The sequence below is a fragment of the Gavia stellata genome, chromosome 6 (assembly GCF_030936135.1).
Source record: "Gavia stellata isolate bGavSte3 chromosome 6, bGavSte3.hap2, whole genome shotgun sequence".
In the NCBI taxonomy this organism is placed as follows: Eukaryota; Metazoa; Chordata; class Aves; order Gaviiformes; family Gaviidae; genus Gavia; species Gavia stellata.
The window spans coordinates 49,425,703-49,442,929 of NC_082599.1; the positions used below are offsets into that span (position 1 = coordinate 49,425,703).

A 17,227-nucleotide genomic window follows, 5' to 3' on the forward strand; every position below is an offset into this window, starting at 1 on the left:
GTCTTCAGTTACTGTGTGAGATACAGCCTGTGTGTAATTGCCTTCTCTTGAGGCAGCACCTGTGTAACTGGTTCTTAAACTGCTGGCTAATTCATAGACTCTGCACATCTGCACAGTGCAGCTGTCGCCAGCCTCTGCCGAGAACAAGCACTCCCCGGCAGTTCTACCTCAGTGCAGCAGTTTGCTGGCAGAAGATCAGAGAGGGTCCTGGCTGCAAAGGATCATGGTTGAAGTTAGGATCCCAAGATGATGAGAGCTGAACGGAACTACAAAACAGACTGCTCTCCCTTTTGCTTACAGAGCAAAGGCACTGCAACTACAGAGGGGCAAGTCTGTCTTACCCAGTAATTCACCTTTGTTTTCTCAGCCACACTCCCACTAGATGAGCATTACTATAGAACACTTCCTTTCTTTACCAAGTAACAGCCACCAGCTAGCTTTTCCCCATTTCTGTAACTCCAGCTCTAATTCCAGCTGTTAAGCTAGGAAAAAGAGAGAACGATATTTAAAGTAATGTAAGAAAACAATTCCTGTAAAACAGACAAGGTGAAATCAGTGTGTTTGTTTACCTAGGGGCATTTGCTTGCCTCCATGTACTCTGGAGAACTGGGCTGTCCAAGAGCAGGCGTGTAGCAGCAGCTCTCAGTAAGGCAGCCGTGTTTGGTAGGTGTGGCAGGGACATGCTGTTGTTGCTTGGAAAGATGACAGTTAAAAAAGTAGAAGTGGTCATAGTACCAGACTTACTTAGCCACACTATGCTTGCTCAGGGTACATGGGAAGAAAAGGAATTTAACTTCACATGCTGTGGCATCTGCTAGCTCTAGGGGATGCTTCCTAGAGTATCGGCTTTTACTGGGGATAAAAGACAAACTGCCAGGCTCATCCTATCCTCTCACCTATTTTCAAAGAGGAGCTCCAGCCAGGAGTGTTGGTGGCTGAGAATGACACTCCACCAATGCAGCTTAGTCTGTGCAGAGCTAGGCAACAGAGGGACACATGTCACAAAAAAAGCCCATACTAGTGGGTAAAAACCTGATGAAAATCTGTCATGCATACATCCCACATACATACATACACAGGCTCTACGTGATCACAGGGGTTGATTCTGGTCACATGAGATGAAGAACATTGTGTTAGTCACAGGCATTCACCTGGTCAAAAAAAAAAAGGATACATGAACATTCCTAACAGCAGCTTAAAATAGTAAAACACTTTATGTCTATACTGTGAAATAACTATACTATTTATTTAATATACACTTTTCAAACTCTGGCTGTCAAATATTTGAGCTACATCACATAATGCCAGCAAGGTAAAGTAATAATCAAGAATTTATCCTTACAGGGGTTTAAAAAACAAACAAGGAAAAAGAAACACCCCCCCAAAAAAACTCCCTGAAGCCTCCTAAAGTCACGCATATGCCCATACACAGCTACAGCTCAGCTTGCTAAATTAGTTACGCCAGCGCTGCTGATTTGATGATGTTCCTGCAGGACTGAGGTGCTGAGCAGCATACACAACTTGTGCATTTTGGTAGGCCGGTCAAAAACGGTTCACTTGGTAGTCTTGATATTTTCATGTCCCACCGTTCTCAGAATTTCAAATGCCAAAGAAGCAACAGCAACATCGGCGTGAGAGCTAGGAATTAAAAACAGTAACAACTATTAGCCATCCTCAGGGGAAACCTTTTTTGTTTAAATCCCACATTTGTCTTTATCTATGCTGGAAAATTCTTAATAGCCATTAACTGGACTGTATACCCCACTTTTCTGTTGAGCAGCGACATGCACCTAGTGATTCTGCCCTGTAGCAAATCTTGTGTAAAAATGAATTTCAGCTGAAATTCACAGTAACTGCTACCTCACTCAATCTCTTCTGTAAAAAGAAGATATAATTTACCATGCCCTCCCATGAACCTACACACAGGCACACTTTCAGCTTGACAGAAAAATGTGTTTTCACACATACAGCCCTCTTAACGCAGCGATGCTCCATGTGAGGAGGCAGTTCCACTCAAGGTGTTGCCCACCTCCTGCAAGGAGGACTGACTGCCCCACCACACACAGCTCTTGAGATTGAATGGTGGGATCTTCCCCCTTTGCTTCCTCGCCTAAGTTTTTATTACATGCATTTTGCCTAATTTTTCCTTCTGGAAACGCATGTATTTTCTAGTATTGGAACAGAGGCTCTAACACATGACAGCTAGTCCACAGAAACAAGTCTTTTTTTTTACAGACACTAGTAGATCAATCTGCAGCTTCCTCAGTTGCTGCTAATGACAAATACCTACCGACACTCCATGTTTGGGGGAACGCAGAGCTAGCCAGGAAATCCAAATGATCAGTCCACACTATGTAAGCCAATGTCTTAATAAGCAGCAGTTTAAACCACAAAATTTAGTTCTAGGAAACTAAAGCATCTTGGCAACTGTCTTCACTGAAAAATAAATGGCTATGATCCCACATTTTAAAGTGCAGATTTGATTCCACATAGTTACTAAGCAGAATAAGTTGGTTATGTGTCACTCTCAAAACTGCCTGTTCTGACTAGCTGAGGATGTATCACAGAGAAGGAGTTTGGCAGTCCACGGCTGCTACACGGCAGCAGGAGAGCACTGAAAACAGCTTGCAGTCCAAGCAGTGCCCCTCTCTCAGCACGTGACTGCTTGGCCGGTATCCTCCTTCTGCCGCACAGGCAGAACGAAAGATTAGAAACCTGTCTGCAAAAAATGAGCAAAGCAAAAACACTCCTCAATCACTTCAACCCAGTGATAATATGTGGGTGGAAGGGCCTGGGAGTTTAGACTACTCAGAGGATGGCTTAGATCCAGGATCTCAGTTGTAGCCTTCTCTAAAATGTTTCCAATTCTGCATGAGATACAGAGAGGCTTCTTAATAGTGTTCAAAGCACAGGTGAGGAAACCGAATTTATTAGGTCACAAGGAATATTCTAGGAAAGATGCCATGTAAGGGAATCTGGGGAGATGGCAGAACATTCATAACCTCCATAAACAAAACGGCCATTTGGCTAAAGCTGATTAAGCTCGCTAACCCCAGGCTTCTCCTGCCTGCCCGTTGCCAATTTATCTATGTCTGAGTCCATTACAGCCCCAAGATCCAGGCTGAATCCCTCCCGGTTTCCTCTGGAGGCAAATGGATAGGGACATGTGTTCCCCAAAGAAGAGGAGGGAAATGAAATCTGTGAACTCTCAGGAGCTCCCTTTTTGCTGCTGCTGCGTGTGAGCTCGGCACAGCAGAGGAACTTGCCTTACCCTAATGTATCAAAACACTTGTCATTGGCATCAGCTAGAATTTGGTCTACCGAGCATCTTGTATCAAATAAGAGAGAGTGCTGTTTATTTTGGGCTCTGTAGTATGTGGTTTTCTGAGCACAGAAAGGAATAGATAACAGACAATTAGAGGAAGTCAGAAAAGCAGACTCAAAGACAGCGACCGGGCTGGCTAGTGCATCTAAGGCTGAAATGCTATGAGATAGAGTGAAAACTAGTTCTAAAAGAAAAAAAAAACATCTTTCCCCACTGCAATCTTCAGTGGTAGTGCCAGTGTCTCTCCCTTGGGAAGAGCTGACATTTGATTTTAGTTAGATAATTTAATGTGTCACACGAAAACCTGTGACTCAGCAGCTGAGTATGCGAGAGGGATGCAGGCTGTTCTCGACAGGTTTAGTTAGTCCTCGGTGGGTATCTCCTTACACTCACCATGTCCCAACATTTCCTCTCCACAACTGCTCACATCCCCCCCTTCCTTCCAACACAGGGTACACCCTGCCATAATGTCGAGGAGCCAGTTTTCCCAAACAACTGAACCATATAATGCCTGCATTTGGGAGCACAAAGAGCAGTAATTCATCCATTCGTATGTCCAAGGGGGATTAGACGAGGGAAAGTCTACAGGAGATGAACTGAGGTTTGGCCAACTTGTTGGGACTAGCACCTCTGCTCTCACAGAGGAGGCCATGGCATTCCCCAAAGTCTCGTGCCTTCTCGAAGAAGCCACAGGTATTCTTAAACAAAAGCAGTTCTGTTCTTCAGCTATGCACTTGAAAGTAATCAGCTTGCAAGCGCACCAAACACAATTACTTTTAAAACAGGGCACAAACATCGCATTGTGCATCTAGCCCACTCTGCCAAAAACCACTGACGGGTATCCTGTTATAGAAAAAAAGTGTTTGGAATAAAATAATACATTAAAAAAAAAAAAAAAACCCTGACACGTGCACACACATTGAGCAAGACTGTGCAGCACACTGCAGCTCACTGCAGTTGGGGATCAAAGCACACCGCTGCCGCGGCGGAAACGACAGCAAGCTCCAAATGAGAGGAGTTTGGAAGAGAGCAGTGTAGGGAGAGGGGCCAGGAACAGAAACCTGAGAAGCTTATACTGCACAGAAGGTGATTACAGGACAAGACCATCGCAGACAAAAGAGGAGGTGAGCGCTCTCAGCCCTGGAAATTCCTGGAAGCCCGAGGGAACTCACCTGGCAGTTTGGGCCAGGCTCGCTAGAGTCTGGATAAGAGCATCGCCATCATTCTTCAGGCTCTCTGAGCGCTTCTCGTTTGAAGTTATCTGGAATAAAAAGAAAGAGCCGTTATCAAAGGCTTCACAAGAAATTCCTCTCTGTCATTTTTTGTGGGATGGGGGAGAGGGAAACAAGTTGTAGCATTTATTACAATTGTAAATGGAATGTGACATTAAAGAGAGTCCCTTTTACTGAACAGGACTGAATTTTAGGCACAGACAATCTAAAATGTCTTGGCTTAATTAACGAGATTCACTCTTGTTCTGAGTCCCTGTATGTGCACCAATTCACACATCACAGTCTGCCAATCCTGGTTTCATCCTTAGTAGCAATGCAAATACAAATTTTTCTTGCCACTCTTCAGTCATTAAGAATATCTCCTGCACAGGACTGTCACCTACAGAGCAGGGGACTGAGTGACCAAACCTATATGCCCTTTTGTGCCAAGTGAATCCTGATTATAGCCGATTTTGCTGCTGGTGTGTTTTATCACACTAATCTGTAATGACTGGTTTATTGTTTCCCCAGCCTTAAGTAGTATAACAGCTCCAAGCGGCTGCACATTTCCTGACCAGTTAAGCAGGTGAATATGAAGGTCACGGGGGACACGAAGTTGCACGGCACTGTAGCACAGACAGACACTGAATACTTGGCAGCTTGCTGAAGAAACTCTCGTATCTCAAAAAATTACTGAAAAAAAGGTTTGCATGTCAGTTCCTGCTTGCAGAGGTCAATAAATCTTGGCAAAAGAGAAAGGAAGAGAGGAGGACCAGAGCAGGTGATTATTTCAATACCGGAGCAGTTGATACTTGAAACGACAACTTCTAATCCCAAAATCTGGCACGGACTTTTGAGCTTTAGCATGCTGCGGCTGGCCCTATTTACCATTGATCAAGCATCGGGGTGATATGCCTTCACATCTCCCTCTTAAATCACAAGAGAAGCTGTATTTACAGCTGCCATCCCACCATAATTTATCAGCAACGATTCTGCAACAACAGTGTCACTACATCTATAATCATAACATCCTGTAGTTAAGCAGTAACAGGGAACAGGGACCTGTCTGAAGTAAACTAAAATGTACCCTGTGTGTTGGAAAAAAACAGCGATGCCATTACCTAAGTACAAATCATTGGTAAATCTTGATTACAGGTCATTAAACCTTTGCACTCTCTTGAGTTTTATATCTGACCCCTTCAGTTTATATTTCAGTAATCTCTTCTTCTTTACTTGTCACCTGTTAGATACAGAAGGCGTTTTGTAATCTGGGTTCTGAATGGGAGAACAGACACACACATAGTAGTAGCAATACAGTTGCAATACAGGGAGAAAAGTACTTTCACCACAAAACATTGCTTTTCTTTCCTAAAGAGTACTCATGCCTCTACCAAACACTTCCCCTAACTTCTGCAGCTCATCAGCCGCTGCTACTTTCTTTGCACTTGCCACATTTGTACCGCTTGTTTATCCTGCACATTTGAAAGAGGAAGAGGTTGTGGGGGGAGGAAGGTCACTGAAGACTGGATCACGCTCCATAAAACTACGAGGTCCAATAAAGGTTACAAATATCTCTCATTCTAATACATCCTGACTCCAGGGTGCTGACATCTGTACAAACCTCACAGTCTTTTAAGAAGTTAGTCTTTGTGCATTATACATAGACAGAACATTCAAAATATGCTCAACTATAAAATCTGGTACCAAAAAAAATTTTAATTCTAAAATGCTGTATTTCAAACAATAACTTAGTCCAACTGAGTCATAGGATCTGACTATAAGCTTGCCTGTGTTGCAGCATGCCTTGTGTCATTAAGAATACTTTTCTGCGAATACAATGCATTTGAATGGAAAGGATTAAAACAGCTTTATATGCACAGAAATCGTAATGGACAGAACAGAAAGACCCATGAGATCATCTACCCCATCTCCCGATTACACTTCACTGTTCAGAGCAGCTTTCAGCCACAAGCAATGGGCTGCTGCTGTATCCATCCATAGGGGCTACTCCCCTCCCTAATAAAATGCTTCGGCAAGATCCTTTCAGCAGTAAAGGTGGAACCACAAGGAGAGAAAGGATCAGGCCTTTAACAGCGTGATCAGCCTGCAGACTTTTTAAATTAAGTCTAAAACAAATTTAGGACATATTTTCTTGAAAGCATCAACTAACAGCTTCACACAAGCCAAGGGCTGTTGGTGAAGAACAGGCCCATCCCGCCGGCAGTGCCACCTGCACGCGCAAATGGAGAACCTGCACCGACAAAATGCGGCTGTACGGATTTACGCAGGCTGATGGGGTTTCCACACCCACTCTCGATCACCAGTGTCCAGAAACCTCCTTTCTATCTACCACCAGGCATCCACACCATGGGCCTTCGAAAGGATCAACGCTGCAGTAGCGGGAAAGGTGCAGGTTGAATACAAGGTGAGCTCCCAGCGCCTTTAGCCAGCTGGACCGCAGCCGCCCGTGGTTTTTTGTCAATACTCCCATGCTGTTAACTGCTCTGACTGCTCACATTTATTTGCCCTTTATATGAGGCTGTGTAGTAGGTCTGATTGCTCCCTGAGTGATGAGAAGCTCTCTCGCATACGACAGGTTAGATCCTGCTTCACATAGAGCTCATGAGAAGTATTGTCTGAATCACTGTTCACTTTCAAGACCCAAGGTAAAACTTTACCCATGTTTCTTATTTAAAAATTGTTTCGGTTTTGTTTTCATTTTGTTCCATAGATAAAAATAAATTATAACAGCACATAAAACCATCAGTAACCAAACTTTTAGAAATGAATGTGTTTTTCACTCATTTCGTTATCTTTTTCTTTTACCCAGCATCGCCTTATCTTTTATCCACACCAGTTCTAGTTCTTGTTCACTTAGAATTTTAACAACTAGTTTAATCATCTCTTGTAATATTGCTATTTGTTAGGGATGGCTACAACACATATTCAATGACATAATCAATAGCTATTCCTTTAATTAAAAATGTAATTAAATCTCAGTTTAGTTGTACACTCACTGCAATTTAACAAGAATTTCAAAATTACTTTTCTTTATTAAGCTAATAGCCATTCAGCATTTCCTCTCTTCAGTTCTGTTAAACAAGGATGAGCCATAAGGAATACCATAACTGATTTGTAAACATCAGGATTTCCTAAAATTTAGGATAGCTGTTCAGGTATCATGGTACTGCTAAAGGTGAGTGCAGGAAAAGATATAATATAAAACATTCTCTGGAAGACTGTCTTCACTAATAAATTGAGGAGTTTTGGATTCTTGGTCTAAGAAGTGATTTTTGCAATTCAAGATTTAAGAACACATGGAAACCTACGGGACAATTACTTTTCTTAAGGCTGGTTTCATAATGCTGAACTGCTTTCTCTGATCAGTCATAACTCACATTTTGTAATTTATCACTGAGTTAAATGACCTAAGTAGTAAACTACTCTCTCACCATGTCGAAGAGAAAGAAATTCTCCTGCTTTGTTGAGGTTTCGAGTAAACCCTAAGCTTGATGTCTGTGAAGTAAACTGGGAAAGAATGCAAAATATTGATTGGGTGAAAATAAGGAGCTTTTTATTTGAAAGTTTTTTTGGTTGACAAAAGGCCTCAGGAGCATATTTAGCTGCACCTTCAAGTGTTATCTTCTCAGATAAACAACTGCTGGAGATGTTTACCATTTCCACGCTCAGCAGATGCTTTTCTACAAGCCATCACCATGCCCGTATACACAGATACAAGCAAGGCATTTCATAAATGCTCTTTCTCACAAACTGGCCTTTTCTCTTTCCCAAACATATTCAATATTTTAACCTCATAAAGTGATGATTCCTTACTTTTTCCTCAAAATTTAATACAATTAAGCTAATTACCTTTCGCAGGATTAGTTAGCTCAAGTTCTCGCTCAACTTTACCATCACTGGCTGAGAGCAGCCACACAGGTAACACAGGAGCTGCTGTGGGCTGGTTTATCAGAACCACCAGATACTCGTAGGTCCAACATTAGCATCACTTGAATATCAACACATGCTGTGAATAAAGTACCACTTATCCACAGTTGGAGGCTTTTCTGTGGAATGGGAATTGTATCTTCAGCTAACACTGCAGTAAACCCCATCACCAATACACTTTTTTCTGTGCACTAACTGGGACCCTATGTAGAACATGAAATATATTTTTAAAAATTAAGTTTTTGGAATAAAAAAATTAAAGAATTAAGCACACTCCTATTGCCCTCTAGACACTATTTCCAATCATGTCTTCATAGTAAGTGCTGCCCCGCAATTTTAAACGTGTATCTAGGACTTCTCGTTCCTGCTACCACCTTTGACTGGCTGAAGGCACTCTCAGTAGGACACAAAGCCTTTCATCCCCACCCAAAGCTGCTGTTTCAAATGTCGTCTGGGCTGGTGGTGATTGAAAGTTGATGGCTATTCACAGCTGCTTAGTGTGACCTTATTCCTGATTTTTAAGGAACAAATGTCACAAAATATAGTGGTGTCAAAAATATCGCTATAGCTGACGTGACAGCCCAGCACGTAAGTCAATGGGATGGTAACTTCAAAAATGAGGCACAATGCCTGGGCTGGAGGAGAAAATCTTCCAGTGTTACAGCCCATCTTATGCCTATCCCAGGGCATTTAATGGTACTTTTCCTCCCAGGCTGTCAGCGCTGAGCTATTCACAGGCACTGCAGTGATCAAATAAAACATGTCACTTGGTTTGTCATCCACAACTCATGACGACATGACCAGAAATATTGCAGCCGTTCCTTCTTAACAGAGGAGTTCGCTAACCAAGAATATACTGCAAACAGGGACTCGTTTGGGTGAGCCTCTATGTGAAACGAAACTAATGGATCCATTGATTGTGTTCAAACTTACTAAATATAAATATTTCTTTCAAAATAAATCCCTCTCCAAGCATACACATTGAGCTGGCATTGCCCAGAGGAGATATATCAAATGGATCCATCACTTCTGTAGGCCTGCACGCTCACTTACTCTTACAAAGTAACGTAGCCCTACCTTTGCGTAATGAAGGGCCAGACCAAATAAAGCATTTGAAGTCCATAGAGTAGAGGCTGTAACAATTACGTTATAGGTGTCAGCCCCCAAAGAGGAATCCCGAGTGGAGACCGACATACCTGCACAGTGCATGGGGAGTGCATAGCTGCCGAAGGGCATGGGAACCTGCACGTTGAGCATGAAGTTATCTGAATTTCCTCTCCTCTCCGGAGCTCAGACTGCTAACACAGCAAATGAAAGCTCATAGTCTAGATAGCAGAGACCACAACTCCAACCCTTTTCTCAGTGCTCCCACACCAGGCTATGGGCTCCTGTGCTCTCCTGTAGTCCTCTCTTTTCTAGGCAAGTGAAGGCCACATTTATGTTGCACAGTTTCCACTGGATGGGGAGAGGCAGGGAGGTTTGGATGTTTCCCACACAGTGAGGGAATAACACCACCGCATGGGAACTCGGCAGGGAGGCAAGAGGCAGCACAGCTCTCCAGGTTGGAGCAGTTAAGCATAAACTCCCATTTACCAGCGGAGTACTCTAGCTGTTAGGGCAATTTTATATCCGTGGCAGGAATTTTTTAAAAAATAAAAACAACTAAAAGCAGCAACAAAAAATCCCAGATATCTGCAGTGGTCTTTTCTGAGGTGTTTCATCTGGCATTTGTTAGATGTGCTTTAGGCAGGCACATGGGACTGGACCTTTCAAAGCGCTTAGGTCCAACCAATGTACAGGGTTTTTAATGAAAACTAATGGTAACTCTTGCCAGGCTATGCAAGTATAGCAAAGGAACACCCGAGGACATAGTGCTCGCAGAGACACTGCACTAGGATGGCCACAAGTTATTTTTGCTCTCCATAATGTATGAGAGCTCATTCTAAAAGGGTAGAAACCTTCCTGGCATTCCCTCCCATCACAGCATACTTCCTTGCTACTCTTCTCCCTACACATGGTTCAGCCGGGGGGGAGACAGACACAGAACGTGTGTGTGGGAAGAACAAATCAAGTCGGACAAGTTATATTTACGTTGCTAATTGCCAACTCATTTGAACAGGCCTGAGCAATGTTGCTGGACCATAAAAACAAGAAATGAAAGTTACAAAAGCATGAGTGTTCCAGGTGTGCTTTGGCAAGCATATTGCAGTCAGGGATTGCAGGCACACAATTACAAAGACTTTATGGCCTTCAGATCCTGCAAATACATGTGAAAACAAGCAGGTATCTATGACAAAAACCCCCTACATCAGACCGCTTTGCTCTGATTTTAGAGTTCAAAAATATTTTTTTTTTCCTCTTTATTGATAAAATTCTTGTTCCACTGAAGTCAGCAGCAAACTCCTTTTGACTTTGATAAGGCCAAGATTTCATTCAACGTATTTTGTTTTCTTCTAATTTGTATGTGTGTGCAGGTTTATTCTAAGTTCAAAGCAGTTTCCACCGGTAACTTGGAAACGTACCAGTTTCCCGGCAGTCTGAAAGCCATGCTGTCTCGAGGACTATTCACAGAGAGACAAGGAATGTCTCCCACATGCTATATAATGGTTAATTGATTTTGGACGTTTCTTGACACCTTCCACTTTGAGGCTATTGTCTGCCCTCCAGCATATACATAACACACACAAAGGCAAGCTCCATGATTGTTGTGAAGTTGTAGAATTACCAACTCTAAGGGGCATTGTCTAAGCATAAGAGAAGATTCGTAAAACCGCGGGGTAATTATTGAACAGAAGACTGCTCTCTGTCTTGTTTGATTTTTTGATTTGGCTTTTATTGCTAGCAGTGTTCTCAGCTTGCTTTCAGGAAATAAAAGATGTCTTTATAACCCAGAAAATATCCATTAGCACAGTTTCCATCCTCTGTAACTAGTGAGTTTAAAATATTTGACTTAACAGAACTGGATAGGGCAACCTCTTCACGTCCATTAGAACCAGCTGTCCACAACAACTTCATTAGCAAAAGTAAACTGCAGTCCTGCCTGGCAAAAGCTGTCTCAAAGGTGCTACTGGAGACTTCCACGTAGTGTTACAGTGTTGAAAAGTTACGCATGCTCATAAGCCAGCCCAACATCAATATGACATAAAAAATAAACACTTGCCACCCTGTTGCTGGTGATCTCATCTGCAGACACAGGTTCATCTGTCATCTGCATGCCAACGACTCCCTGAGGTACCACTTCAGACTAGTTTCACTCTGTCCAAACAATGATCCCAGCTGGCCACAAACATCAGCTTTAGCAAAATGGGGCCACATACCCAGCTTTACAAACCTTGCAAGCCCCCCAGATCCCTCTTCCCACAGCTCCCAGAAAGCTTGCTGGGTCTGATGAGACCACCACCTCCCAAGTACACCTCTCACCCCGATGGTCTTGTATGACTTCCCCCTTCAAAAGGAAGAGGGAAATCCACTGGAATAATTTTTTATTACCACAACAGGTCCAATTTAGGCTCAGATCCTACATTTATGTTCCTTTAGGAGCTATTTTAGAGGCTCCTGGTTGTCTTAGAGCAAAAAAACCCCTAAAAGCAGTTAGGAACACGCACTGTAAAACAATGCAACAGGTTCTCTGCATATCTAGATTTCCCCTCAAGTTCATCATTCCCTGGATCTCTCATATTCAAATGTCCTTCATAGTCTGTCTTCATCAGCTTTTCTCCTAAAACAGCTTCTGACAAATAACTCCCAATCCCTCTTAAATGTTGATTCCTGTAACTCTTTTTCCAGTGCTGCTGTCTTTTATGGCCTAATAATTCAACTTGTGAATAAGATCCCTGAATTCCAACATCTGTCATCCGTTATATCTCCCTGTAAAATCACAAAATAGTCTGACTGCAAAGTTTTTTTGGAGTTATATTCAACTTTTATTGCTATGCTCCATGGGTTAGGGATGGCCGCCTTTTCTTTTCATGTACGTGTTCTTTTCATGTTCATCTAGTACTGCTGAACCTAGATCTTTCACTGCCGTATTTCATGCTATGATGATTCAAATAATTTCAAATATTCATACACTTGTAAGGGTAAAAATCATTACTACAGATAACTCATCTTCTCACTATTAGGAAAACCAGTGACACCTAGAACATATTAGAAAGTGCTGACCTTTAAATGGCAATTACCGTACAGAAGAAGTATGCAAGTAACCAAGCAATTACCAATTTCATAAATGCTTTTATATCTAAGGACACAAACACTTGAGCAGACATGCCTGTCATGCTCGGGTGAACTGGACAAAGCCCTAGGAACTGCCAAGCAGTTACAATTTACTGAAGAATTTGAGTTTTAATGCATACAGCCTCCCAAAAAAATAGTACCTCCAATCTGACGTTGTCCCTTGTCCTGCTTCAAAATGCTCCTCATAAAGATAAAAGACTACTATGCCTTGACAAAAGCACAGTGATGTGAACAGACGCTGTCAAAGTTGTCCTTATACAGATCCACTGGTGCAATTCACGTCTGATCTAGTATGCAAAATCCCTAGCTTCCCCTGAGCAGAACCTTTACATGGCACTGATTAACTTTCCAGGAGGATGAAATAAAATTGGAAAGCTCGTGCTCACATTGGTTATAATCTGGACTTGAACACAAGACTCCAACAACTAAAAGTCTGTACAATTTGACTTAATGTTTTAGATTTACCTTTCCAAGAACAGCAGGAATATGATGAGTTAAATTAAGAACTAACATAGATTATGGAAAATACACACTTAAAGAATAAAAAGAGTAGCAAAATCTTGTTAGAAAAATCATTATGAACTATGATTTTGAGCTAAATGTTAAAGCATTAAACATTATTTCCTTTGTAGCCCCTATAGACTTGGTTTCTATGGTCACATAAAACTTGAACATAGAACCCTTGAGGTTTTCCTTAAGTACCAAACATGGATAGTCTTTCATATACTGAAAAAAGACAAAAAAAGGCCTGATGATTTTTTATTAGGGGAGAAAATCATCATTATATTTATGCTTTATGTAAAAAGCAACTAGGAATGTAAATGACTGAACAGGGATATAAGTCTATAAAACACCAAATTCTGAGGAAAATTATGCTTTATGTAATGATTCAATTTCCATAAAATTGTAAAAACTGTCATAAAAAGAAATGGACTTCTGAAATCGATGCTTGCTTATTGTCATGTGACAGATGGCTCTGACTGCCTGGCAGAGAACAAACAGCTACCTAGTTGGTCCTCACTGACCTCGGAGAGAATCATTTTGGTCTATTCACATGGTTTTTTTAATGAGCCTGGTTGCATTTAAGTATCTTTACAGCAGCTAGTAAGTCATTCATGTGCAATTACAGAGAGGAGGTCAAAAGGAAGTAATAGCGATGAGCCCAACAGATGACACAGCTAGGCAATCTCAACAGTATTGCACTATGTAAAATTACAGTGCACTGAAACACCAAATGAGTCCAGCAATCCTTTTGTGCCCACAGAAACAATGAATTAGGACTCCATAACGAAAACAACAGTGAGAATTACACTGGCTTTGAACTACGAATCAAATAAACAGGTTGCATGTTTCAGAACTGCCAGTTTCACTGTACAACCCGAAGCAAAGCATCTGTATGTGTGAAAAGAGACCGTATTTCTCATTGCTGACCATGGCAGTACTGGTTTTTGGACAGCTCCTCTATCTGTTCGTAATCACCCTGGGCTCCCAGTACCCAAATACCAGCACAGTGCTAATCATTGGGGTGCATGGTCTCAGAAAGCAAACATGTTCCAAACAAGAGGGTAAGAAACTTCCTCCAGGAACATGGGTTCACAGTATGCCAACCACTGGAATAAAGACTTTTCATTCTTGCTACCTCCTGAAATTAAGGACAGGTCCCATACTTGATACCCCCTCCGTCAGTGTCATTAAAGACCAGCCATTACAGATTGACTGAATACTTTAGTATCAGTTGTGAAAACAACCATCAACCAAAATGGCAGCCCAAATCTGCACTTAATGCAGACACACATATACTTTCAGACTTACACTACTTATTCCAAAGAAAGAGAGTAAGATTTAATGTAGAATGAATAGTTGAACAGGCGAATTTTCAAGTGTTCACAGTTACTTCAGAGATCATCCCCACTCACTGCATCTCAGCCAAGTCATCAGTACGTTCATGTTTTGGTTTTTGTCAACACTTGCCATTTCATTAAGTTGTGTTTGGACTCCACATGCTTCACCCTTTATGAGCCCTGCTGTTTTAGTGACATCAAGAAACTAGTGATCTTACAATTTCTTATTGCTTCTCCTCTCCCCACCTCAACTTGCGTATACCCGCACTTGGCCGGCTATCACAGTTTCATCAGTGACTGGCAGGAACAGATTCCTGAGTAGCTTTCCTATGCTTTTATCAATTCACTGAGTGCCAGCTCCTGGCGGCCTGTGTATGAGAGAAACCCTTGCAGCTGTCCCCAACATAATGCCATCTTACTGTTCTTTATAATAATATTTCAAGACACAGGTGAATATAAACACTGCAGAGTTTCTTTACTGCAACTGCAAAAACAAAAGGGCTCTAAGACAAGGTTAAATGATTTACAGCAGAAACTTGCAAAGAGAAGATAAATCACCTTTTTCTCTCAATATAGTGCCATACAGTCACCTTCATCTTTTCTTATCAGCTGCCATTTCCAACATATGCAAGAAGTGCTCTTATTATGCTAGGGAGCAGAAAGGATCAAGCTCTTCAACCTGGCAGTCTTCTATCAACAATAAAAGAAAAAGATACAAAGACTGAGAGTCCAACATGATGTCACTAACTAGTGACATGAATGGCAATATACTGCTTCACTGTTAATAAAAGAAGCCAGGGAAGACGAAGGCTTGTTTTATTTAAGGATAAACTCAAGTAGCTGGTAACTCATCCCTGAGAGTATAAAACGAAGGGCAACACATGACAAGTCTGCGTAATACTTCACTGGGAAGGGGAACGAGACTAGCTGTCTGTGCAGCTGGTGGGCATGAGCAGAACAATTTTGTCCTAATGCAACTGCCCAGTTGTGATCACCAAAGCAGGACAAGGCAAGGAGGAATATATCACAGTGTCAAGAAATGAATGTACAAGTTACAAAATATCTGCTTAAATTGTTCATCCCCTCCACGTGGAAGGCTGTGTCTGGCACTGTTACCACAGATACTCCAGTTTATCTTCTCCATTGCGTAGTTAAACAAATTTTAGATAAATTAAAATCACACAATTAGGTAAAGAACCAAACAATTACAAGTACTTCAGTTAAAGCAGTTTAAGGAATTACCAACCACTTAGCCAGAATGTGAAATCTATGTATATATGCACCCACTAAATGGCAACGTTAAGTGCGCTGGCTTGAACCACCACTGTTGGTGTTTTACATAACCCATTTTACTCCATGCTATAAAAGACTGGGGTGCCCGTACAGTCAGCTGTGTTGTCTCAGGGAAGGTAGAATTAACTTCCAGCTGAGCAGACAACAGGTTCCTCAACTCCTTTGCCTTGATGGCACTGTGATGGATGCCCTTATTTTAAAAGCTTGTTAAAATTCTGAGCAAGAAATTGCTATCAATAGAGGAAAGATGCTAGCACAATTATTTTTAATGCATCCTTATTTTTATAAAACATACTCGAATTGAGATTAGTTATGTCATCCATTAGTTACGTTGTCCAAGAGCCTTGACAAATGGATTTTGTTGAGTTAGTTGCCATGGTTTAAAAAAAACAGACAAACAAACAAACAATTCACTTCCCCAACTGCCTGCTCCATTTCATTGCCAGGGGTTCTTGTCCCCAAAGCTTGAAGGGGAGATTAAGATCCCTGTTTATATCTCACTTGATCCAGTTCACAACTTGTCCTATTAGCTTAAGCAGCCTTAACGTTCATTAACACTGGGCTGAGATACGTTTCCAGTTCTGCTGAGTCAGGACAGCAGAGAGGCAGGACAGCGAAGCAGATGTGGTGGTGGATCAGGCAGGGCAGCAGACTCTACTGCAGCCAACATCTCAGAGCCTTAACCATGAGCTTACAGACTTTTGTCATTAAAAGGTTGAGATAAGGGGGTAGAAAGCTGAAAAGATAAAACTTTCAGTGAAGAAGTGAGTTCACAACAAAAGGAGAGTCTGTCCTGCTGAATTCCCAAAGAAAAAAAACTTTTTTTCTATAGGAAGTAAACAGTTTAATTTGGACAGGGGAACATTCTCTGGAAGACAAACTGACTGTTTCTCATTGTAACTGTAATACAGCAGAGATTGACCTTTGCATCCTCATTTTGATGCTTATCTTGAACAAACAGCCTAGAAGTCAATGTCTACAGAGAAAAAATTAGGGAAGTGACTTTTCTCTAAAAGCGCAGAGCAAGTCCTAGGGAAAATTTTAATAAATATGAGTTCAGCTGCTGTGGCTGAATGTTAACCAGCTTTGTGATGCAGTGTTTATTTGGCCATGAAATGCTTGCTGGGACAAGTTAAACTTCTATCTTGAATTATACGATTAAGTCTTTCAGGGAGAAAATGATCCTTTGTAGCTTTTGTTATCTCAAAATACGTTATATTTCAGTATCAGCAGAAGAACAAACATTTTCTTATTTTATACATGCATCGGCTTTTTGCTTTTATCTCACGGGTGAATTTAGCGTTCAAGGAATGGATACCACTGACTAAACCCAATCCTAATGAATACAAGGGTTCTGACAAACTTCGCCCACGCAG

General features: G+C 41.6%; 1 protein-coding gene across 2 annotated transcripts in view; it reads right to left on the bottom strand.

Annotated features, from left to right (window-relative positions):
- Positions 1-1,553: 1,553 nt before the first annotated feature.
- The window catches only part of ULK4 (unc-51 like kinase 4), a 252,655-nt gene continuing 236,981 nt past the window's right edge, over positions 1,554-17,227 (bottom strand). The window contains exons 35-37 of one of the 2 annotated variants that reach the window (XM_059818886.1): positions 4,498-4,586; positions 3,272-3,328; positions 1,554-1,638 (exon numbers count right to left, since the gene is read on the bottom strand). In XM_059818886.1, coding sequence (XP_059674869.1) covers positions 1,554-1,638; positions 3,272-3,328; positions 4,498-4,586 — 231 coding nt within the window. The remainder of the gene's footprint in view (positions 1,639-3,271; positions 3,329-4,497; positions 4,587-17,227) is intronic. The other variant, XM_059818887.1, reaches the window with a different exon arrangement.